Source organism: Candoia aspera, chromosome 2, assembly GCF_035149785.1.
Source record: "Candoia aspera isolate rCanAsp1 chromosome 2, rCanAsp1.hap2, whole genome shotgun sequence".
In the NCBI taxonomy this organism is placed as follows: Eukaryota; Metazoa; Chordata; class Lepidosauria; order Squamata; family Boidae; genus Candoia; species Candoia aspera.
Genome location: NC_086154.1, coordinates 61,793,741 through 61,819,301, shown reverse-complemented (window position 1 = coordinate 61,819,301; position 25,561 = coordinate 61,793,741). Strand labels below are relative to the sequence as shown.

The following is a 25,561-nucleotide window of genomic DNA, read 5'->3' as shown; positions in this document are numbered from 1 at the left end:
TGAGTATTGGAGACAGTGGGAGAAAGGAAAAAAAGAACCTTCATGACTCCTGCATGCTTTAACTCAGCTGCTACTCTTCCAAATAGGAATACACATTCATATCCCTACCTACAATATAAACACAACATAATAAGACTTAGGATACAAAGACTCAGATCATCAGATAAAAAAGGATCCTAACATGCACCTAACACTGCCATTCCCATTGGCTATTTTCTTCTGATTCTCCAGATCTTGTTCAGATCGTGGCAGTTTTCTTGCCCAGTTGAAGCTAGTCTAGGGAATGATACCATCTCCTGTGGAAGGCAAAAGAGGAGAGACAAACTGGAGCTTCCTTATATAGAACGTCATTCAATAGTAATCCTTTTTTCCCCCTTTTGAATAAGTTTTTGACTCCTGGCAACTGCCTGGAGTAGTCTGCAATTTTCTTGGCAAAATTTCAGAAGTGGTTTGCCATTGCCTGCTTCCTAGGGCTGAGAGAAAGTGACTGGTCCACAATCATCCAGCTGGCTTTGTGCCTAAGGCAGGACTAGAACTCACAGTCTCCTGGTTTCTAGCCTGATGCCTTAACCACTACACCACATTAGTCTCTCACAGTAATCTTGCACTTATATAATTTACCAGATTGGGATGAACTTTGGGTGGCTCCGTATTTCAATTCACCATTATCCAAGGAGGAAGAACTGGAACTATTAGATATAGATGAAGCATTAGAGTCCTGGTATTTCTTAGGACAAGGCACAACAGAAAAGGTAGGTTATGTAGAGTATGACCCATAGTTCAGTGAGTATAACTGGAACAATAATAAATAGTGCTACTTTTCTGTTCAGTTATCAGGATCTCTTGGTTACGGTTCCTACTTCTTTCATGGGCTCTTTCTTATACGTTGTTCTATTCCCAGTCTTCACTCCATGATGTCTCCCATCAGGAAGTGATGTCAAGATCTCACCCAGTCTCCTGCAGAATGACAGCACTTCTGTGTTCTTTTGCCAAAAATAGGTATTATCAGAGATGTGTCAACAGGACTTGTGTGAATATTATGGGGTGGGTGATTGAATAGTAAACGGCCAAAAAGTGTATCTGTCTGTTCCGTGATATCAGCAACGTTTTCTTATAATATGGCACACGTTAGTTTTCTGTATTTCTATTAAAAACAGTGGATAACAAATGGACTAAATATAATAATAAGGATGTATATGTATATGTATATGTATATGTATATGTATATGTATATGTATATGTATATGTATATGTATATGTATACGTATGAATGAAGTGGTTCCAACAGGGGGCAACTGAAAGAGGAATATATAATAGATGCTGTATATAATTTCTTTATATATATCTAATTAAAGCATGCACTATATTAGTAGACTCTCCTCCACTTACTGTCATCTTATTAAGACATAAACTTCACCAAGTTATAGTAGCCTTACAAAGAAACATTTATCATGCTTCTACAAACATATCAACATTTAATGTAATGTGACTTGACCTCATGGTGGGCAATACCAATATACAGTATAACTCATGGCAAAAGACATAAAATACTTGATCTCTTATAAAATAGCATTTTGGGATGTGTAGGAACAGGGAATAGAGAATTAAATGCCATAGATAGAGAAGCTCTAGATCATAACAATGCATTCAAGGATATTATGTGGAACCATGATTAGCATTAGAGAAAAACAAATTCTCGAAGAACCTTCATCAAGGTGTGTATCTTGTAGTGGAATATTTTAATCTGTCCATATATTTAACTAAATTTTCCAGCAAGCTTTAAATAATATAATTATGATGACCTAATGTACCATAATACAGCATGGGAATTTAATGAAAATAGAATGAGTCTAAGTTGGCAGCAAGGTGAAATCAGCCAATGGAAATGCATTTTGCAAGATTCAGATATTGACAACAGATAAAGACATTTTATAAGGCATTATACCTTAATCATGACTTCTCTGACAGCAGTTATTAAAGAGACAGAGCAAACCGCCCACCCATGACTCCCACTTCCATTATAGTTTGTTTGTTTGTTTATCAAATTTATATGGCTGCCCATATCACAAGACATGACTCTGGGCAGCGTACAGCAAAAAAAGTATAAAACAATAAACATATCAAATACAGTCATATTAAAAAAGTTAAAAAAAGAAAAAGATTCAGTCAGCAATGGAGCCACCTCAAGATCTTACCAGACCCCCGAGACACCCAGGCCTGATGACAAAGCCAGGTGTTGTGGGACTTCTGGAAAATAAGGAGGGATGGACTGACCTCACTTCGTGGGGGAGAATGTTCCATAAGGCAGGTGCAAGGGCAGAGAAGGCCCGCCTCCTCGGGCCTGCCAAGTGAAGTTCCCTGAGAGGCAGGACCCGCAGCATGCCTCTCTTGCTGGATCTGATGGGACAAGCAGATGTAATCAGGGAGAGACGGTCCCTCAAATACCTTAAGGTAATAATCTGAAACACATTTATTTATAAATAAATCTTCTTAGAATTAATAAGACACTCCTAAGTAACAGGCTCAGGTTGTGATCTCCTCTATTAGCAAGAGAGTTTTTCATGTGTAAATGGCTGATTTTTTTCCCCAATTAGACCACTTGGAATTAGTAGCCTGATTTGCACATTGCCCTAAGCCAACCTGTGGCTTATTTTTAACCATTGTGGCTTCATGGCCTATTGTGGTTTATTAAGTAAATCATGTTTTAAAAACCATGGCTTATACATGAACCCAGTATGAACACAGGATTTTAAAGATAAATATTGTAAAGAAACCAGAACTATTTAAATTGGGGCTTATGGAAAATGAACAAGAAAAGACTCATGTCAGCTTGATTTTGTATATGGTAACTGCAGCAAGACTACAGGTAACCCTCATTTAAGGTCCATTTGTTCAGCAATCATTCAAAGTTACAATGGCATTGAACTAAGGGACTTACAATGGTTCTTGAAGTATAGCCATTGCAGTGCCCCCACTGAACAAAATTTGGGTCCACTCGGGCCCACCCGCAATTACTTCAGCCTTTTGGCAGCCTGCCCACCCACTGCTGCCAGCTGCCCCTGCTGCCCGGCCCTGCCCCCTGCCCCCACCCCTCATTGCACCAAGAACCACTACTCTGTGGCCGGGGCCTTCTTTCACACTGCCTTCTTTTGCACCAGTGCAGCTGGGGCTTCTCCTGTGCTCTGCCCAGGGCCTCCGTTTGCACACCAGCCAGGGCCTCCATGCATGTACCAGCCAGGGCCTCTGTTTGTGCCCTGTCCAGGGGCTTCTTTCAAGAAAGAAGCCTGGCAAGTGAAATAAGGCTCCAGCTGTGCCAGCACAAAAGAAGGATCCTTCTAGCCGGGTCAAACGGAGGCCCTGGCTGGCACATGAATGGAGGCCCTGGCTGGCATGTGAACAGAGGCCCTGGCTGGCACACAAATGGAAGCCCTGGATGGCATGTGAACAGAGGCCCTGGTCAGGGTGCAAGAGAAGCCCCAGCTGTATTGGCACGAAAGAAGGCAGTGTAAAAGAAGGCCCTGGCTGGTAGAGTAGTGGCACACAGTCTGATGGGTGTGGCAGCAGCAGGCAGGGTTGGACAGCAGGGACAGCTGGTGGCTGGGGGTAGGTGGGTGGCCACAAGGGCAGAGATGGGGGGGAGATAGGGGGGAGTTCAAGAGGAGGCAGTCCCTTACCAAGGCTCAGGGCTGGGATATGTCTCCCCCACCTGCGGACCCTCCCCCAGCCCCTCTGTGCTTGCGCTGCGCCAGCCTCTCATGCACCCCGTCACACCTTGCGCACCCTCCCCCATCTGGCATGAGCCATTTACCTGCCTGCTGGCTTGGGGCTTGCAAATTCCTGCCACCTTCCCCACTGACTTTGGTTGTGGGACACCAGCAGGAAGTTGCCTTGCCTAACAACCTTGGGATTTGGTTAACAACAGCAACCAGGACTTCAGGGATTGCCATCGCTAAGCAATGCAGTCACACTTCACGACCACATCGCTTAGTGATGGAAATTCCAGTCCCAATTGCCGTTGTAAATCGAGGACTTCCTGTAATGAAATTCCCATAGTGGAGGAATGGACTGTGAAAATGTCAGAACTCATTGAGATGGTAAAGCTGACCTGTTTGGTCAGAGAAAAAACAACAAAAACTTTTCTGAAAGACTGGAAACGGTATATGGACATTTTGCTGAAAGAAGAAGAAAAAATGATATGATGATGTATGGGTTTGAGAATTGAAAAAGATGTGGAGGGGTTGAAGGGATTTGTATAGCATCCAAGAGGGATGGGGGATTATAAGATTGTAATTACCTATTGAAGAGAAGGTTGGAAGTCATTTTATTTCAGAAAAGCTACTCTTACTCCCCTATGCTACTCTCACTCTGGATCTACATTTGCTGTCTGCAGCAGCAACCTCAGAAAAATGTCACTGATCTATCCAGAGGGATTGAACTCCAGCAGTGATCAGCCCATATGCCACATACTCCCAGGGTTAGCTCCCTACAAAACTGCAATGAGTCTCTGCAGGACCATGGTCTGGAATCCTTTCAATGACAGTGATCTAGCCACCAGCATGCACACCATTAGCATCCAGGACAAACTCTGCCAGACCACATTGTCTTTCCACCTGGACAATCATCTGTCGAGGTCTACTGAGTTGTAGCAGCAAGTGCTGCCCTGTGTGTTCAAGCTCCTCCCCAACCAATGTGTGATTCCCTGAAATTTAGTCATGACCCCAAGGAGTCATCAGTCATGGTTGAGAAGCCCTAAGCTAAATTGAAACCTATAAACCATATGACGGATTAGCATGTTATCCAGTCAGCACTTTTTATGAACTGGACTAACATTTTCCAACACAAGAGAATTGGTTGAATCTAGAAACTAATAAGATTGGTATGATAAGCATCCAGACAGAATCACAAAGATGCCAAAATGATGAAATGTTTATCATGAGATGATGACATAAGCTCTGCTCTTTCCTACTTGGATCAGCATGTCACACACAAATATGTAAGAAGTGAAAATCATGTCACGACATTCTTTTTATCACTTGCCCCCCACCCCACTACAGAAACACTTTTATTACACTTGAACTTTTTCCTCATTTATTTACTCTTTGCTGTTAATATATTTGGTATGATCAAACCAAAATAGAATATGTTTGACTCAATTCAGTGGGAAGCCCCCATTATCATTTACAAGTTATAACTTTAAAAGAGAGATCCTTGATGTTTGACCATTCTATAGAAAACTAACTATTAACATATCAATTTATTTAACTTATTTTAATGGAATCAATAGGTTATAATTCTGTAATCCCTTGCCAGATGTCTGTTGCTCTGGTTTTTGGAAATGATGGGAGATGATAGGTGGAGATTTTGGGAGTTATAATTGAGTACACCCAGAAGGCACTAGTTGGGGGAATGGTACATAGCAGCTGATCTACTGGAGGGTCTCTTATTAGTTGATTAATCAATACCACGGTCAATGAGTGGCCAATGTGTGCAAATGAATGATTCCATTGTCAGGGTCAGCCTCGCTCCGAATAAGACACGGACTCACTTAATAGGGATTAAGGATTTCCGGTTTATTGAAACGGTACTGACAGAGAGAAAAACGGGAATGGGGGTGCGGTGTCGAGGTGCCCTGTATATACCCTCTTGCGGGGTCCCATGCTCCTCCACCCTTCATTGTCCCCATCCCCCTTGATGGGTTTCTTGATGGCTGTGGGGGCGTTTTCCCGGTTGCTGTCCTTGTCCTCTTGGTTCAGGTGTGTCCTCCAGGGCACCAGGTGCAGCTTATCACTGCTTATCTGAAGTCCTTCTATTCAGCTGCATATGATTCCATGGGTGTGGGTGCTTTGGGTGCTTGGTTTAAGCGCTGATTTAATTATCTCCTTCCTCTCTTTCTTAATGATCATGATCCACGTTGTGAGGCTCTTTGTGCCTTGCAACGGGGTCATGACATCCATGGGCTTTCGTAGATAGAGCAATACATTTCTGAATCTAGACATGTTTTGTTTCTTTGTTTTTAATAAGAGGGAGATGCTTTCCTGAGGCCTTTAAGCTGTCATTACTATAGGGTATTTTTCATATTGGTTGTCATCATTTATGGCAGCATCTGGATAAAATTATGCCAATAGATTCTCTGCATTTTGTTACAAGGTTCCTCATCATATGAGCCATTTGGCATCTGATTGTACAGAGAGGCAATGCTCAGCATTCCTGTCAGGTAATTAGCCAGACAGATGGTATCTCCCATGTTGACAGATCACTCTTGAGGTTGCCACATTTGGTCCTCGCTGTGCTCCTACCACTTTGAGACATTGTGGTGCCAGAAATTCCACAGATGCAGTCATTTCTGACATGGAGATGCAATGATGTGAAAACTTAATCTGGGAAATTTCTACAGCTGGTAATACCCAGGGGCAGTATCTGAAATGGAGAGAGCACAATGTTAAGCTGCTTAAATTTTTGTACTCTTTTAGTCAACCACTTTTTTCAATATAGTTCCTAAGAACGGAAAGACAGCTCTCGTGACCTATTTTCACACTGGTGCTGGATCAATATTCGAAGACCAAGTCATTCAGCTGGAAATCTAGAGCCATAAATTTATATAGATAAGATTTTTCTAGGCCCAAATGCGTATTGCTTTTGAATTAAATGCTGGAGGGCATTGAAAGTGGTTGGAGTCAGGACAAAAAATACATTTCTTTTCATGTACATTTTAGTTTAATTAAAGTTAAATTAGATATAGTTACTATGATTATGCCTTCTTTATTTACCAATTTCTCTTTTATACCAAATTAAAAATTGTAGTTCAGTGCCAAATGCATGGAACGTTGTTTCCCTTGTTGAAACCAAGCTGATCTAAAGATAACAGCATCCTATTTCTTTGGGTACTAGTTTACTGGGTTGTCACTACACAAGTTTTCCTTTAACTGAGAGCACAGGAGATTTATAAAACTTTCCTTCTCCTGGCTTCTTTATGCAGTTTGCCTTAGCTGCAAATAAACAAGAGAATTTTAAAAAGGCAGAGAGCAGGAAGTCCTAAAGGCAGCTAATCCACAGCTGTTTCATACAAGATCCTCAGAGAAGGACCAGGCAGCCCGGTGGAATGATCAGGTCCAGCCTTCAGCTGTGGCCAGTCTGGTTCTTCAAAACTATACAACTGCTGTCTGTCTAATAGGCCTCACCAATGGTGTCCATCGAGGGAGGAGCAAAGGGGCCAGACTGATGAAAGCAACATTGCAGTGTTGTTTCATAAGCCTTGACCCTTTTCTACCTGCATTGCAATATTGCATGCATGTCCAAAAAAGGTGGAGCTGCAAGACCCTGCAGATGCCACTGGGTATCGTAGTTTAAACACATGGACACATATTCCCAGCGATCTCCTGCTACTGAGACGGTATCATCCCCTTCTGTGCATTTGGTTCCTCAAACAGCTTTCAATTTTTTCCTTTCCTTTTAATGTAAGAGGCAGAGACAGTTATTGGCAGGACTGTGGTCAGGAGCTTATAACCTTTAATTAATGAAATATTTGTTTAGTTAAAATAGGTTAAAACAGTTTTTAATACAAAAACTGAAGATAGCAGAAATGTTCTTTTACTTTCTCATGGAAGAATATACTTTGCTAAGATGTTGCTTGATGGATTTGATATATACATGCACCACCTAAAAACAAATTGATATGTTTTTCTATAAAGCTATTGTTTTAATGATATGCAAAGGCGTGCAGATTTTCTGATTAATTAGGGAATTAACACTAACTTTAGTAGTTGACTAATGTTTCTTTAATTGGGCGAGCAGGCCTGAGGTCTGCAGCACCTTCCTGTGTCAGGTTGATATTTTGGATTGGTAGTCCTTTCAGTAAATGGGTATCAGTCAGGTATAATTCAACTAAATTATTAAATCAAAAGTGCTAAACCTAATTCCAGTGTTTCATCTTTGTCTACCCACTGGGGTCCTTTTAAGATCTGTATCCTGAAGAGCAGATTATAGGTACTTTTAATAAATTAATATGACAGTCCTATTAGTTTGAGAAAGAAATTAGACTCATCCTTTCCAAGAAGTATAGTCTTAGATCTTGTAATCATGTTGTGGTAAATATAGGCAAAGATAACTGTAGGGAACTGGCTGAGCTTGTAGGGTGGAATGCTGGAGGTCTCAAACCTCTCCCAGAAGTTCTGGCTCTTCACTCCCTGGGTCTGCTTTCTGCTTTGGAATTGGGGGTAGGTAGTTCTTGCTGCTACTACCTACCTATATTCCAAGGGCATATCAACTGACATCCACCCCCTAACCAGGCTGTCTGAGAAGAATTAGGCTCTCACACCCTGGGCTATCTTTCTGGTGATTTAAGGGTTAAGAATAAAAAGGGAGTAATTTCTATAATGCAATATCCTGGCTTTGTTGTTTACAGGCATGTGGCTGGAGCATTTTAGGCCTTCCTTGGAAGACGAAGTAATTTCATAAGAAATAAAGAAAATGGTTCTACTAAAAAAGAGATAAAATGCACCCCCTTTTAACTTTCATACATCTGACATTGTAGGGGAAAAGTTACATTGATACCTTGTCCAGAGCCAGTAAAGCAGAAAATTCACAAGAAAAGGCAAAAGAAATGCTTTAGGTAGACCACAGAATGGTGCTCATCTACAAAAAATAGAATTTCTCCATTCCAACATCCCAATAAACACACAGGGGTTTCTGATTATTATCATTATTATTATCACCACAAGAGAATTTTTAAAAAGAAAAAAATTGTAGATCTTCTGTGGAGCCCTTGGTGCTCTCTGAGCCTTGTTGTTTTCTTGCAGACGTTTCATTGCCAGACTAGGCAACATCTTCAGTGCAAAGAGGGAGTGGGCCTTGCTCTCACAAAATGGATACCCGCTCAATTATCAAAAAGTGCCTCACCACCCAACCCACTACAACCCAACTAATGGAAACTGTGAAAAGGATAACACTGCCAAACATCAGAAACATCTCAGAAACCACCAACAGACTGTTACGACCACATGGCATCACAGTAGCACATAAACCAACTAAAACTCTTCAAAACATATTAAGCAACCCAAAAGACCCAATAGCCCAAGAAAAAAAAACGAGTTATTTACAACATACAATGCTTACACTGTAACAGCCACTATGTAGGACAGACAGGCAGAAGACTAGCAGAGCGCATCCACGAACACCAACTGGCAATCAGAAGACATGATGAGAACTTCTTAATCTCACAACACATGGACAGACTCAACCATAGTTTCAACTGGAAAACTGTGAGCATCCTAAACCAAGCCAAATCCAAAAACGCCAGAGAATTCCTGGAAGCCTGGCACTCAGACAAAGCAGCCATCAGCAGACACATAGAGGTAAACAACATTTACATACCATTCAGAAGAGACAATAGAAAAGCCAAAAGACCCCCTTGCCAGCAATCAACACCCTGATAGGCAAAAATCAACACTAGGATTAACACCAGATGAACCATCAAATGGCACAATACACCCTAATCAAGGAACTATTAACTAAGTCAATCAACCAAGCAGCAAACAACAGCCCAATCAAAGAACTCCCACGGAGAGAACAACACCTCCACCAACACAAGCAGGGCAAGCCACAGTATATAAACTGAGAGCAAGGCCCACTCCCTCTTTGCACTGAAGATGTTGCCTAGTCTGGCAGTGAAACGTCTGCAAGAAAACAACAAGGCTCAGAGAGCACCAAGGACTCCACCGTTCAACCCTGAGCTACAGATATTTGCTTCGATTGTAGATCTTCTAAAATATGCTTGACGCATCACTCCAAGATGACATAAAACATTTTTTAAAAAAATTTATACAGAGAATCTTGACTGAGTAGCAGCATAACTAAACAGAAATTAATTAAACTTCTGTCTAGAAAGTTTATCTATTTCTTCTGAAAATAGCAGGTTTTCTGAACAAAAGTTTATTCTGCTTCCCTTCCTGGATTTCCCCTTTTCCTCGAAATTCCAAACTTTAAACTAAAGCTGCTGGGAGATCTTATTCCTGTCCTTTTCTTAATTCTGTTTCTGTTTCTTCCTTTGTCCCCTGCATCCATTTCTGCTTTTGTTCTTGAAAACAACTTATTTTTTCTATCTCCAGAAAGGGAGGGGTTGGGTAACCTATGTGACAAACTGCACCTTTTCCTTGTGAAGGTACTGTCATGCGCTGCCTACCTCTGAATAATTCTCAGACACTGGTTCTGTGGAACAGGCTCTGCTTTATTCACAGCGTAGATACAGATTGGGAAAAAAGCTGAGAGTGACAGGAGCGCGCCGGTGCGGGGTTTAAATACCCCGCGCCGGTCAGCACCCCCTCGCTCGCGGTTACGTCACCCCCCTTTGTCCAACACGTTGTCCTGCCGGCAGGTGAGGGGTTGCGAGGCCCCGCTGGCGTTCCGGGATCGCCCATCATCGGTTTCTCTATTCCTCCGGTGATTGCTGTCAGCTGGGCGATCTCCGTTGCGTTAGCGCTAACAGCTTGGGTGTGCCTCGCGATCCGTTTAGCCATTGTTTCTTGACCTTCAGTCTTTGTGAGTTGATGGCTACTTATCTTGAGCCCCTTCCCCTGTTTCCTTTCTATTGTCATGTGTGCCATTGCGCTGATGTCTTCAGCTCAACGGCACTCATGACAGGTACTGATTTTAATCCTGCAGTATGATGAAGTGATATTTATTGGGAATGTCTGTTTTTTGCCAGCTGACATTCAGAACAACAGCACATTCATACATGGGCTCAGTGAGTGTCCCAGGGTTGCTTCACAAATATTTCCAGCTGGAAAAAAGATTTTAAAAGGCAACCAGTATGGGGAGGGGGAGAGAGAGCAACTCCTCTGCAAGAGAGATTTAGGAAAAAAAGTTGATGAATAAGAAAGGGGGCAAATTATGAAGAAAGTGCATAGAGTGTAGATACTCAAAGTCAAGATCATCTAATGGAATTGAGTAGTGAGAGATGCAGGAGAAAATAAAGCAATTACTTCATTTAGTGTAACTCAACTATGGAATGGCATTTAGATGATATTAAAGGTAGGGGGCTAGTAAATTCATGGCTGTTAATCATGATGGCTTTATGCAACCTTCAGAGCCAGCGTTCTTATGAATATCAATTATTGGGGAACAGTAATAGAAGAGAGCTTTTGCCCTTAAGGGTTGCCGGGCATGGTTCGAAACAGGATGCTGGCATAGTTAGGTCAAATAAATCTTTGTCCAGCAGGGCTTTTCTTAGCATCTTTTAAAAAAAAAAAGCAAGGAGAGAGAGAGAGAGAGAGTATGGAGAGAGGGAAGGGGAGAGAGAGTTTAGTGTAGTGATCAAGGCACCAGGCTAAAAACGGGAGACCGTGAGGTCTAGTCCCCCCTTAGACACAAAGCCAGCTGGGTGACCTTGGGCCAGTCACTCTCAGCCCTAGGGAGGAGGCAAGGGAAACCACTTCCAAAAAACCTTGCCAAGATAACTGCAGGGACTTGTCTAGGCAGTCGCCAGGAGTCAAGATTGACTCAAAGACATAAATATATGTCTTTAATCGCCAGTTTGGTCTAGTGGTTAAGGTGCTGGGCTAGAAACCAGGAGTCTGTGAGTTCTAGTCCCGCCTTAGGCATGAAAGCTGGCTGGGTGACCTTGGGCCAGTCACTCTCTCTCAGCCCAACTTCCTCAGACTCCCAGGCCTCTGGTAGAGGACCCATAGGGGTGAGAAAATCCTTTATTCGATTTAGGTGCTGTCTGACTCCAGAATGACAGTGGGTGGCTCACAACATAGCAAATGGAATAAATACAATATGAATAAGGGGGAAAAGGACTCGTCCCTGGGGGAGCTGGGGGTGTTGACGACCGACAGGAACTCTGGAGTGGGCTGGTCCATGAAGTCACGAAGAGTCGGAAGCAACTAAACGAATAAACAACAAAGGGGGAAAATAAGATAAATAGAGAACAAATAAAAAATAGAGAACAGGATGGTAAGTCTTGCCAAGAACACTAGTTGAGGACTGGGAGAAGAGCCAGGTCTTTAAGGCCCTTGAGATTGCCATCAGGGTGGGAGTCCCTTGATCTCATCTGGGGTCTTTTTCAGCAGGAGCTGTGACCCCAAGAAGACCTCCAATACACGCATGCGTGCAGACAGAAATCATCTGGCACTTCAGAAAAGACGTCACATACTGTATGATTGATCCAACAAGACTTTGGGGACAGACATGGGATTTACTTCTGTATTTAAAATAAATGCTCTTGCTCCAGGCCTGAAATTTTTGATTGGAATACTCCCATGTGCCCATCTGAGGGACAACTCTAAACCAAGTATTCTGAGAACTAAGCCTTTCTTCCATGTACGAATCCTTATTACATTCATTTCCTCTGTGGATAACGTATTTTTCATTTTGCTCATTATTATTTTAAATCAAAAATTAATGATAAGATCTCTGATCAAAGGCTAGATTTCTTGCTATGTGGTAGAAATGTAATGAGGCCGTTGTATTGAGATGGCAGAAAAGTACCAGTTTTGTACTTTAATTATGAGAAACAGCTTGGGGGCTTCATATACTAGTCTAGCTGATATCTTTCCTCTCATGATGGACCCCTTCTAAAGCAATGCTGTGTATGCGCCCTTGTTTGTGCTCATTCATGTTCTTTATTGCTATCATTTTTATAAGGAAGCTGAAGTGGGTTTATGGCCACAGGCTGCATCTCACTGAAGCATGTATAAGTTCTAGAATGCTACACTTGGTTTATTTCTCATCATCATCAAGGCATAAGAAATCCCAACTGTATCTCTCCGAGGAGTTTCATTATGATGCAGGCAGGGCTGCCTTTTTGGTATTGAACTGAAGAGAAGAAATATCAGCGGCTCTGCCACTGTCCCCTCCACTGATCCATAATTATTAGGGGTTCTAGTGTGCAGTGGGGCAACAGGATTGAGTCAGGCAGGCTCTTCATTTCTTCAGTTTCCCCCTCTTTGGAACAGTCTCCATTTGGAGACTAGGATCATTAAGCCCACCACTGCAAAGCCCATCACAAGGATCACACAGAAGTGGATCCTTACCTAGAAATGGTGGCTTCTGAGCCATGAAGAACAAATGCCTGTGTAGCCAGAATGATTTGAACATTGCTTAGAAAACTAGGTTTTCTGAATTCTATCAAAGATAGTTTGTTCTGCCAACCTCAAATGGGGCTTGTAAATCTATAAATCTCAAATGCTCATTCTTACTTAGTCTGTGACATATTCAACATTTCATTGATTGCCGAGTATATATGTGTGTGTGTGTGTGTGTGTGTATACCACAGTATACACATGCATATATACAAACACATCACACAAACACACACACACGCAGTATACAAACACACACACAGTATACAGACACACACAGACACAATACATACATAAATACATTTAAAGAACAGACATTTATTTTAATTTGTTATAAAGATCAGTGATGACTCTAATTCTCTGGATATAGGCTCTCTATTAGGTTTTGAGATCTGCCTCAACATATCCCTTCTTTTAAAGTGTCTGAATCTGAATTTGAATTGAATTTCCCAAGTACTTATACACAGAAAAGAAGTCCATCAGAATTAGATGGAATCTTTGCCATGATCATTAGCAAACATTATTTCTGTCATAGCAAATCCAAATGGCCAAGTGACTTCAATAATTTTTCTTACTTATAAAATAGCACTAACATTAATATGTGGGTCACGCTGAGATGGCACAAGCCAGGCTGAACATTTTTAATTGCACAATTTAAATATTTGACTAAGTGAAGAAAGATTTATTAATTCAGTGCAAATGTATGAATTATATTTTTTCTTTTCTCTTTGAATTTATGTCACTCTTACTGATCAGCTTGCAAGCCATGGCAAGGGAAAAATCAAGTCATAGAAAAGGATATGCAGTGAAAGACTTTGTATTTCTAGGTGCGAAGATTACTGCAGATGCTGACTGCAGTCAGGAAATCAGAAGACGCTTAATCCTTGGGAGAAGAGCAATGACAAATCTCGATAGAATAGTTAAGAGCAGAGACATCACACTGACAACAAAGGTCTGCATAGTTAAAGCAATGGTGTTCCCCTTAGTAACATATGGCTGCGAGAGCTGGACCATAAGGAAGGCTGAGCGAAGGAAGATAGATGCTTTTGAACTGTGGTGTTGGAGGAAAATTCTGAGAGTGCCTTGGACTGCAAGAAGATCAAACCAGTCCATCCTCCAGGAAATAAAGCCAGACTGCTCACTTGAGGGAATGATATTAAAGGCAAAACTGAAATACTTTGGCCACATAATGAGAAGACAGGACACCCTGGAGAAGATGCTGATGCTAGGGAGAGTGGAGGGCAAAAGGAAGAGGGGCCGACCAAGGGCAAGATGGATGGATGATATTCTAGAGGTGACGGACCCGTCCCTGGGAGAGCTGGGGGTGTTGACGACCGACAGGAAGCTCTGGCGTGGGCTGGTCCATGAAGTCATGAAGAGTCGGAAGCGACTAAATGAATAAACAACAACAAATTTTAGAAACAGAATTAATGAACTTGGTAGTCTGAAAACAAAGACGGTGTACTTTGAGTTCTGCTATTGTATGCATTTGAATTGAGCATAGTGAAAACATTTTTCAACCTGTTCTCATCAGTGTTTCTTTTTTCTTCTTTTGAAATGTAAAATACAAATACTGAAGAATAAATTGTAATAGCATTCTTGTAGATGCCTTCCTCAAATATATTCTGACAAACATCTGTAACTCACAAATCTTCCCTGGTCCCATTTTGCATATATGCCCAAAGATGGATTCTGAGATTCAGCATCCATGCAGTGGCTCTGCTAATGGACATTCTAGTATGATTTCATTCCAGAACAGCCAAAGCATTCAGAGAAAGTTACAGCCCATTATTGCTGACATGATCAACCAGGTGTAGAAATCAAAGAGATTGATGGAATGTTTGATTATAAACCATAGGCTCAACTATTAGAGGTAGTCCTCACTTAATGATAGTAATTGGGTCCAGCAACTCCATCGGTAAGCAACGTGGTTGTAAAGTGCAATGTCACATGGCCACGCCAACTTATGATGGCAACTGTGGCAGTCCCAGTTGCTGTTGTTAGGTGAATCCCACATGTTTGCAGCATCCCGCAGTCATGTGGTCACCATTTGCGACCTCCTGCTGACTTCCCCATTGACTTTGCTTGTCAGAAGCCATCAGTGAAAGTTGCAAATGGCAATCACATGACCACGGAACACTGCAACATTGTAATTGCAAGCTGGTTGTCAAGTGCCTGAATTGCGATCACTTGACCGCGGGGACACTGCAATGGCCAAAACTATGAGGACCTGTCAAAAGTCCTCTTTCAACGTTGAACAGACACTGAATGAATGCTCATTCAATGAGGACTACTTGTATTTGGGGCAACTATTCTAACTTTAGACTGCTTGAAACTGTACAATCTAGATTGCTTAGTTCTATATTTGGCACTCCTAAAAGTGTTTCTAATGCAGTCCTTAGGCTAGAATCTGGGCTGATTAGAGTAGAAACAAGAGCCTTGATAGTAATATTTAATTATTGGCTCAAACTCATTTATCAACCCATTGGGTTGCTTCATTCTGTTTTCAGTGAAGCCTTCCACTCTACCTGGAAGAAGTCACTCAAGCAGAAATTGATTTCATGCAGCCTTTCCTGGATTGCCTTATGTAACTATGGGTGCTCCCAGGCAAAAAATATGATTGCACAATGATCCCTAGAAATGGAGTTACTGTACAGTATAATCAGAACTAATTACCCAGCTTCTTCAAAATGCTTTCAATATTTAATGGGAGAGTTAATAGTTTCCTATTTTCATACACTGATACACCAAAAATACCAGTGGACCTTTACTAAGGCACGTTGCAGGGTCCTTCCTTCTGTGCTGTCACAGGGTAAATACTATGATGCTCCTATAACACATTTTCTTTATAATGTGGCATACAAGAATTTGAATTGATCACACATATTCTTTTATTCTGTAGATTTAATCTGACAATGCACCAAAACCTTATTTTCCCTCATCTAGCACTAAAATTTATGGTCATTTGACTTCTATGTTGATTTCCTTCTTTCAGATAAGGTCTTATGTTTCATATTTAACACTATTTCTCAAGCATTAAACAGAAGCCATGGTTTTATACTACATTAACTATGTTCGTGTCACCAATGCAGAAATGCATCCATTTCTAAGACCATTGTATTTACCTCCTACATCTGTATTATTACTTTCTACCACCACCAATATGAATACAGGTACATTCTCCCCTCAGCACATACACCATGCACCCAGTGTCCACAAAACTTTATACTGTAATAAATTCTGTTGCCCTTAAACATCAGACTGTGGAATTTCTGGCAGCCCTAGCCAGGACAGCCAATACTAAGGGATGCTGGGAGTTGTAGTTTAGCACACAAGATTCTTTATAAATGTTGTAAGGGGCCACCAGACTCTTCGTTTTTTATTGCAATGGATTATCCTGGCTTCCCCACTGGGGGGAAAAAAAGTTAATTAACAAAACATTGCAGTCCTATCCATGATCAAATACTTATTTTTGCAATAGAATCACCACATACAGTGAAGGAGTGTATTCACAGACATTGCTTATTAGATGATTTGTTCTTACTATAAATTAGACTAACCTACTATAAAGTAGGTTCGCTGGCTAAATATGCTGAATCCAAAATGGATCATGGTATGAGTTTATAAGGTGATGGCAACATTTCAATAGTATCCCAAACCAGAGAATTTGCCTAGTATTAGTTAAGCAGTCCCAATTTTTTGATCAAAAATAACTATTCAGCTTTAAAAAAAAAAACAAGTTAATGCAATATAATGAATAGGACAGAATACTTAAATGTGGTACATACCAAGTTGTAAGAGTGATTGATGATTCAGTTATTAGTAATTACTGATAGTCACTTTAAATAACAGCAGAACTAATGCAAAAAGGCCTATAGAAGCAGCAACAAAATATCTGATAGCTATTGAAATTAAGGAAAAAAGTAACTTTTATTAATAAATAATATACAGTCCAGTCCTGAAAACACAATATCCAGGATACACAATAATCTGTGATTCGATGTTGTTGTTTATTCGTTTAGTCGCTTCCGACTCTTCGTGACTTCATGGACCAGCCCACGCCAGAGCTTCCTGTCGGTCGTCAACACCCCCAGCTCCCCCAGGGACGAGTCCGTCACCTCTAGAATATCATCCATCCATCTTGCCCTTGGTCGGCCCCTCTTCCTTTTGCCTTCCACTCTCCCCAGCATCAGCATCTTCTCCAGGGTGTCCTGTCTTCTCATTATGTGGCCAAAGTATTTCAGTTTTGCCTTTAATATCATTCCCTCAAGTGAGCAGTCTGGCTTTATTTCCTGGAGGATGGACTGGTTTGATCTTCTTGCAGTCCAAGGCACTCTCAGAATTTTCCTCCAACACCACAGTTCAAAAGCATCTATCTTCCTTCGCTCAGCCTTCCTTATGGTCCAGCTCTCGCAGCCATATGTTACTACAGGGAACACCATTGCTTTAACTATGCGGGCCTTTGTTGTCAGTGTGATGTCTCTGCTCTTAACTATTTTATCGAGATTTGTCATTGCTCTTCTCCCAAGGATTAAGCGTCTTCTGATTTCCTGACTGCAGTCAGCATCTGCAGTAATCTTTGCACCTAGGAATACAAAGTCTTTCACTGCTTCTACATTTTCTCCCTCTATTTGCCAGTTATCAATCAAGCTGGTTGCCATAATCTTGGTTTTTTTGAGGTTTAGCTGCAAGCCAGCTTTTGCACTTTCTTCTTTCACCTTCATCATAAGGCTCCTCAGTTCCTTTTCACTTTCAGCCATCAAAGTGGTATCATCTGCATATCTGAGATTGTTAATGTTTCTTCCAGAGATTTTAACTCCAGCCTTGGATTCCTCAAGGCCAGCTTGTCGCATGATGTGTTCTGCATACAAGTTGAATAGGTAGGGTGAGAGGATACAGCCCTGCCGTACTCCTTTCCCAATCTTAAACCAGTCCGTTGTTCCGTGGTCTGTTCTTACTGTTGCTACTTGGTCGTTATACAGATTCTTCAGGAGGCATACAAGATGACTTGGTATCCCCATACCGCTAAGAACTTGCCACAATTTGTTATGGTCCACACAGTCAAAGGCTTTAGAATAGTCAATAAAACAGAAATAGATGTTTTTCTGAAACTCCCTGGCTTTTTCCATTATCCAGCGGATATTGGCAATTTGGTCTCTAGTTCCTCTGCCTTTTCTAAACCCAGATTGTACATCTGGCAATTCTCGCTCCATGAATTGCTGAAGTCTACCTTGCAGGATCTTGAGCATTACCTTACTGGCATGTGAAATGAGTGCCACTGTTCGATAGTTTGAACATTCTTTAGTGTTTCCCTTTTTTGGTATGGGGATATAAATTGATTTTTTCCAATCTGATGGCCATTCTTGTGTTTTCCAAATTTGCTGGCATATAGCATGCATTACCTTGACAGCATCATCTTGCAAGATTTTGAACAGTTCAGCTGGGATGCCGTCGTCTCCTGCTGCCTTGTTATTAGCAATGCTTCTTAAGGCCCACTCAACCTCACTCTTCAGGATGTCTGGCTCTAGCTCACTGACCACACCGTCAAAGCTATCCCCGATATTGTTATCCTTCCTATACAGGTCTTCTGTATATTCTTGCCACCTTTTCTTGATCTCTTCTTCTTCTGTTAGGTCCTTGCCATCTTTGTTTTTGATCATACCCATTTTGGCCTGGAATTTACCTCCAATGTTTCTAATTTTCTGGAAGAGGTCTCTTGTCCTTCCTATTCTATTGTCTTCTTCCACTTCCGCGCATTGCTTGTTTAAAAATAATTCCTTATCTCTTCTGGCTAATCTCTGGAATTTTGCATTTAATTGGGCATATCTCCCCCTATCACTGTTGCCTTTTGCTTTCCTTCTTTCTTGGGCTACTTCTAGTGTCTCAGCAGACAGCCATTTTGCCTTCTTGGTTTTCTCTTTCTTTGGGATGTATTTTGTTGCCGCCTCCTGAACAATGCTGCCAACTTCTGTCCAGAGTTCTTCTGGGACCCTATCTACTAAGTCCAGTCCCTTAAATCGATTCCTCACCTCCACTGCATATTCGTTAGGAATATTAGTGAGCTCATATCTAGCTGATTTGTGGGTCTTCCGTAATCTCTTTAGTCTGATCCTAAATTGTGCAAGAAGAAGTTCGTGATCTGAACTACAGTCAGCTCCAGGCCTTGTTTTTACCGACTGTACAGATGTCCGCCACCTTTGGCTGCAAAGGATGTAATCAATCTGATTTCGGTGTTGTCCATCTGGTGAAGTCCATGTATAAAGCCATCTCTTAGGTTGTTGGAAGAGAGTGTTTGTTATGCAGAGTGAGTTGTCTTGGCAAAATTCTATCAGCCTATGTCCTGCTTCATTTTGTTCTCCCAGGCCATACTTACCTGTAATTCGAGGTGTCATTTGACTGCCCACCTTAGCATTCCAGTCTCCTGTGATGAAAATAACATCTCTTTTAGGCGTGTTGTCCAGTAGGTGCTGCAGATCCTCATAGAACTGCTCTACTTCAGCTTCTTCAGCATTTGTGGTTGGGGCGTATATTTGGATCACTGTGATGTTAGATGGCTTGCCCTGAATTCGAATTGAGATCATTCTATCATTTTTTGGGTTGTATCCAAGCACTGCTTTAGCCACTTTACTATTAATTATGAAGGCTACTCCATTTCTTCTGTGATCCTCTTGTCCACAGTAGTAGATCTGGTGGTCATTTGATGTGAAGTGGCCCATTCCAGTCCATTTCAGTTCACTGACACCCAGGATGTCTATCTTTAATCTTGACATCTCACCAATAACCACATCCAATTTGCCCTGGCTCATAGATCTTACATTCCAGGTTCCAATGGTGTGTTGATCCTTAGAACATCGGATTCGCCGTTCACCACCAGCACCGTCGGCCGCTAGCCGTCCTTTCGGCTTTGAGCTAGCTGCGTCATCACGTCTGGGGCTAGTTGAACTCATCCTCTGTTCCTCCCCAGTAGCATTTTGACCATCTTCCGACCTGGGGGTCTCATCTTCCGATGGTATGCCGACATATCTCTGGTTGTACTGATCCATTTAGTTTTCACGGCAAGAATACTGGGGTGGGTTGCCATTACCTTCCCCAGGGATCGCATTTGGTCTGACCTCTCTGTCATGACCTTCCCGTCTTGGGTGGCCCTTCACGGTTTAGCTCATGGCATCATTGAGGTGCTCAAGCTCCAGCACCACGACAAGGTAACGATCCTTTGCTGAAAGTAACTTTTATTAATAAATAATATACAGTCCAGTCCTGAAAACACAATATCCAGGATACACAATAATCTGTGATTCGATACAAGTTCATAAACTTAACAAGAAGTGCATCTGTATGTAATTTTTGTTTTTTAGAACTCAGAATTTGGTACCTAACCGCACCATATTCATTGCCCTTCTCATTTTTTTTAAATGTGTGAATTTGCTATTCACACCTCGTATGCCTGCAGAAATGTTGCATCAAATTTCCTGCCCTCAAGACATCAACACCTGTAATTCTCAGTCAGACCTCTTAAGCCATGTTGGCTGGGAATTGTGGGAGTTGAGGTCCAACACTTCTAGAGGGCATCCAGTTGGAAAGGGAATATAAATAGTGCTAACAGAAAACTATATTGTTGAGTCCATAAAGTTAAAAAGAAGGATATTATGTACGCCATGATTAGTAAGAACGATCAAGGCAACACACATGATAGGGCCCCATTTGTGAACAGTTAAGGTGTCCCGTTAAGAGCGCATTGACTGGGTAAATGATCTATGTATCTGTCAGGATGCTGTGAGTGAGAAGACTTCGGAGCGGGTGGGTTCTCACTGAAGAGCCCAAAAAGCAAAGGACAGCGAGACACTGCCTTCCAGGCTTTGCTGCTTCTGCACGGGAGGGTCCGTTCCGGCTGCCTGCTGGTGCGGCGTCCCAGGAAAAGTCCACAGGACCCGTTCATCTTGCGATTTAGTATCCAGACCTTACGGCTGCAGGCGCTGGCGGGAAGATTAAGGTGAGAGAAACGAATAGGGGCTCTCGGCAACCATTGGTGAGGCCATGCACGTGCTGGCGAGGGGCTGGCTCGAACTCTGCGCCAGCCTCCATTGGTTCGGGACCGCGTGCCCGCCGCGCGCCCCCATATGAAGCGCGTCCTCTCGGAGGGGTGGGTGCTGGGCTCGCGCCCCGATAAGCGCATGCCCAGTGCGGATGGGGCAGGCGGCGATGGTGGAGCTAGGCTGATGGCGGCGCAGACGGCACTGCGCTGAAGACGCTCAGGGAGCCTGTTTCCATCCGACCGCTGCTGCCTCGCCATGGGCAATGAGGCCAGCCTAGAGGGCGGGGGAGCCGAGGGGCAGCTGCCCCCCGGCCTAGCCGCGGGTCCCTCCACGTCGCCTGGATCCGCCAAGCCACCTTCAGCACCAAGCAGTGGAGGACAGCTCCCACCGGGCAGGGCGCCTGCCGCTGCACCGGGCCCCACGCAGCCGCCCGGACCCTCCGCCAGGTGGGAGCCAGAGACTATCTGGGCTGGGAGATACCGCGGGGGAAGTCGCGCGGGCAACTTCGGCTGACTGAGTCCAGGAGGGTGGAGGCTGCGTGCTAGTTTGGGCTGGAAGGAGCGGGGATTAAGGGAGAAGTGCAGCTGGAAACCCATGCTGCGGAGCGTGTCGCCTGCTGAGTATAAACTGGAGCGGAGAGCAAAAGCTATACAGAATAGTAGAAAGGAAGGCGCAATCCTTGGATCCTATGAGAAAAGAGAGAAGGAATTTGGGGTGCACTAGGATGATTTATAACTGCGCTGCAGGAGAAGGCTGTGGGTATGGTGGGAGATCTTCACCAGAATAGTGCATATGGAAAAAAAGAAAGGTGGTTTGGCCTGAGTTTGCCATGTGTTCCTAATTTTAAGGAAATTCATGTTTTCCGGGTTATTTTCAGCCCCAAACAGATGCAACTCTTTAGAGCATATTGGATGCCCCTTATTTCAGAACCAAATGTCTTATTTTAAGAAGGTTGTTGATAGGTTCAGTTTATGCCATGGCTTTGATTTGTATCAAGTGGAGCTCTGAAAAGATCTAATGACAATTTCTAGAAAGATTGAGTTCAAGCTTAAATAATTTTTTAAGATAGAAAATGGAGAAATCTGTCCATATTTGGAGATTTGAACTAGTGTGTAGGAAGATGAATGTGGTAAGAAGATGGTGGTGAAGACAGAAGCATGTGCATATCAACTGGATGAGGACCTGCTTTCATAGAGGGTGCCATAGTGCAGGCTAGTATCAGAAAGAGGGGAGCCAAGAAACATGAATGGGGTGCTGATTACATAGCAAAGGATGGGATGAGTGGCATGCAAAAAAGAAAGAAAAGGACATGGTTTGCGGGTAAAGAGCCACAAGTACTTTCCCCAAAGCTACTGATTGTCAGGAATATGTCTGGCTTGAGTTATGAACAAAACCAAATATTTCTACATACTTCCGTTTCATACACATTTGTCATATTGATGTGATGCATGCTTACAAAGTCACAATTGTTCATGCTTAAGCACAATGTGTGCCTATCCTAATTGCATCCAGTTAGAATATAAATTAAAATAGTTATGTAGTCGATGCCATGTTCACTTAAATATAAATGCTTGGTTTATTGCTTCCCTAATTAAACAAACATCATGGCACATAGTACATTTAAAGCATTATTAATTCTCATCAAGTAATAGATCTTTGGTGCTGGAAAGCACTACAGATGGGAAAACATCAGTAGCAGTTGAAAAGCAGTTGAAAACATCAGGAGAGTAATACTTTTCCAGCATTCAATGCTGTGCACTAAAATATCAAGTATATCCATATAGAGCTATTTTTATGCTGTAAAGGTGGACAGAAATGCATTAAATACATGTATTATAAGTAATATTCTTAGGTCTATTGATTACTCCATTATTCCATGGGAAATATAATGGTGAGCTCTGGAAGAAATCAAATAGCTTTCTGTATTCTAAGATTATATTTGGATTCAAACTGGAGACTTCCTTATTTCTGAGTGATGAAAACATTTTGTTCTGGTTGAACTGACTTTTTCATGGCATCTGATTTTCTCACAGAAATTTGTAAAAAGGAACATGCAGTGCAGTCTGATATTCTGTGTGAATTTATCTTTTTTTTTTTCAAGCAAGCATTATCCATTTCACACTTCAAAGATGTGTTTTGATGATGCATTTAATTGTTAAATTCACTTGTGAAACCATAGTTGATCTTTTTAGCGGAATTTACCTATATAGATAAAAGAATATCTGAGTTATATTGTGGCAATTATTTCATTCTGCAGGATCCAGGTTTGCACATTACTCTCCAGCTGAGCCTAGGGAGATGTAGGCCAAGCATCAGTGATTGTGCAAGGGAAGTTCATACAGACATGAAAATAAATGGATGTTGAAATGCTCAGGCAGAACAAATTTGCATAAAGACTTGGAGAGATATATAAGTGAGTCTGGATAGTATTGCACATATGTATAGATAATGCTGAAAGAAAAGCATTTTTATGTGGGGACCTGCAGCAGGATTACCTAGTTCCTCTGAGCTGGGTCTATTTGCCTCTGGAAGGTTTCCTTAATTCTGCAGTCTGGATTCATATATGCACCATAAAGTGGTAGTGAGGGTCTTATTTGGAGACATCTGCGCACTGAGACTTTTCTGTGACACTTCTGCCATGGTGTGTTGAAGAGAGAGCGGGGAAGCTATCCAAACACTAATACATCAGTGCAGAAGTACTAGATTTTTTTCCCCAAGACCCAGACAATCAGCAAAACCCTGTTCTTTCAAAACAGGCATTCTACCATGTCCCTGACCTGATTAATGAATGTTTATTTGGTCAGCCTTTTATTCTTCTGGTTAGGGAATATGCTGGAAAAGTCATGAATATCGGCAATTGTCTCTGTGTGTGTGTGTGCGTGCGTGCATGCGTGCGTGCGTGCGTGCACATAGGTGGGTAGTAGCCATGTTATTGTTGCAGCAAAACAAAAGGACTTGTAGCCGTGTTAAGAGAACATCCATATGTGATTAGGTTACAGATGTTAATTAAAAGCATTGTCTTAGGAAGTAGAATTTCCCTGACTTCATTTTAAGAAAAGTTGTTTTGTTTATTGAAAGATGTATTTATCGAGTGAATACTGTATACTGCAGTGTTTGCTATTAGTAGTGACTGTGTTTCAGAAGCTAAATGTGAGAGAAGTTGATATGAATATTGGAATGTGAAAATATGCTATAATAAATCTAATATGGACCAATATTATTGCAATGAGTAGCAGTGAGGAGAAACAGCTATAGATTAATAGAAAATCACATGTTTTACATGCAAAATATTTCAGGTTTAATCCCTGGTTTTTCTAGGAAAGGCTGGAAAATATTTTTGCCTGAACTTTTACTTCAAGTGTGTCTACAGAGTTCCAGACCAATGTTCTGAGTTGATATACTGTAAGGCAGTTTCTTATTTTAGTGGACTAGCGATGGCGAATAGGAAGGCTACTATGACTATTATTGGTTGTTTAGGCTGATGTTATAATCTCTATTGTTTTAATCTTTTATTAGGGTATTAGACTATATGCCAGTAGAGTAATGTGCAACAGAAAGGGCCTATGAACCTAAATAAAGAAAATAAATAATTACCTGTGATTAATTTTCTTTCAAACTTTTCTATTATTTCCAAAGTTGGATGCTAGACATACATCAGAATGAATCTGCAAAAATTGTGTTGTTAATTTTTTTAGATAAACAGCTTGTAGCCTCCAGTTATATTAATCCCATTCCTCCAAATATTTCATATGCTTAATAACATGGATGCAGCTACATCTGTCTTGTAAGATGACTGCAGTCTAACAATGTAAATTTTTCTTTTATTGCTACCTTTTGAATGTTTATGGTCTACTTCTTAACAAAGTATATTAATCTTGGGCAAAATCTAAAGATTTGGATTAATGGCAAACTTCTACAAAATGCATTTCTGCCCTGCTCTTTCACCTTCTTTGGAAATTATTATAAAAAATAAGAATCAACAAAAATCTAGATAACATTGAATAGATAATAAATACAATAAAAAGGGATGTGTATTGTAGGATATTTTAACAATTTCTCAGCTAATTTTGTAAGAGACTGGAGAGAATACATGCCATTCAGAATGTTAGGCATCAATATAGGAAGTATGGAGTCAAACCACCTCTTAGTTTCTAGGTGCATTTTGTTCGGAGTTTAAGCCTGATCTTGTGAAGCTTGTGAAAGGTGGAGTGTGAAAGTGTGTGCTTCTGAAGATTCTCCTAGATCATGGTACCTTATAAGTTAGAGGTAGATGATGGTGTTCTCTAGTGCTTGGATTTGATCAGCTGCTTCCAAAAGGTAATGCTGGGGATTTCAACTCAGTCAAAATTATGTTTCAGGTCCATACAGATTTTGTTTTATTTCTTATGCTGTTTAATATTGATATGAAACCACTGAGGGATACTTTCTGGGAATTTAGTTTGTGTTGTCATC

The 25,561-nt window shown here is 41.6% G+C and overlaps 1 protein-coding gene across 1 annotated transcript in view; it reads left to right on the top strand.

Moving 5' to 3' along the window:
• Positions 1 to 21,364: 21,364 nt before the first annotated feature.
• Positions 21,365 to 25,561, top strand: part of BSN (bassoon presynaptic cytomatrix protein) — a 215,656-nt gene continuing 211,459 nt past the window's right edge. The window contains exon 1 of the mRNA XM_063292864.1: positions 21,365 to 21,555. Within this exon, the coding sequence (XP_063148934.1) occupies positions 21,365 to 21,555 (191 nt within the window). The remainder of the gene's footprint in view (positions 21,556 to 25,561) is intronic.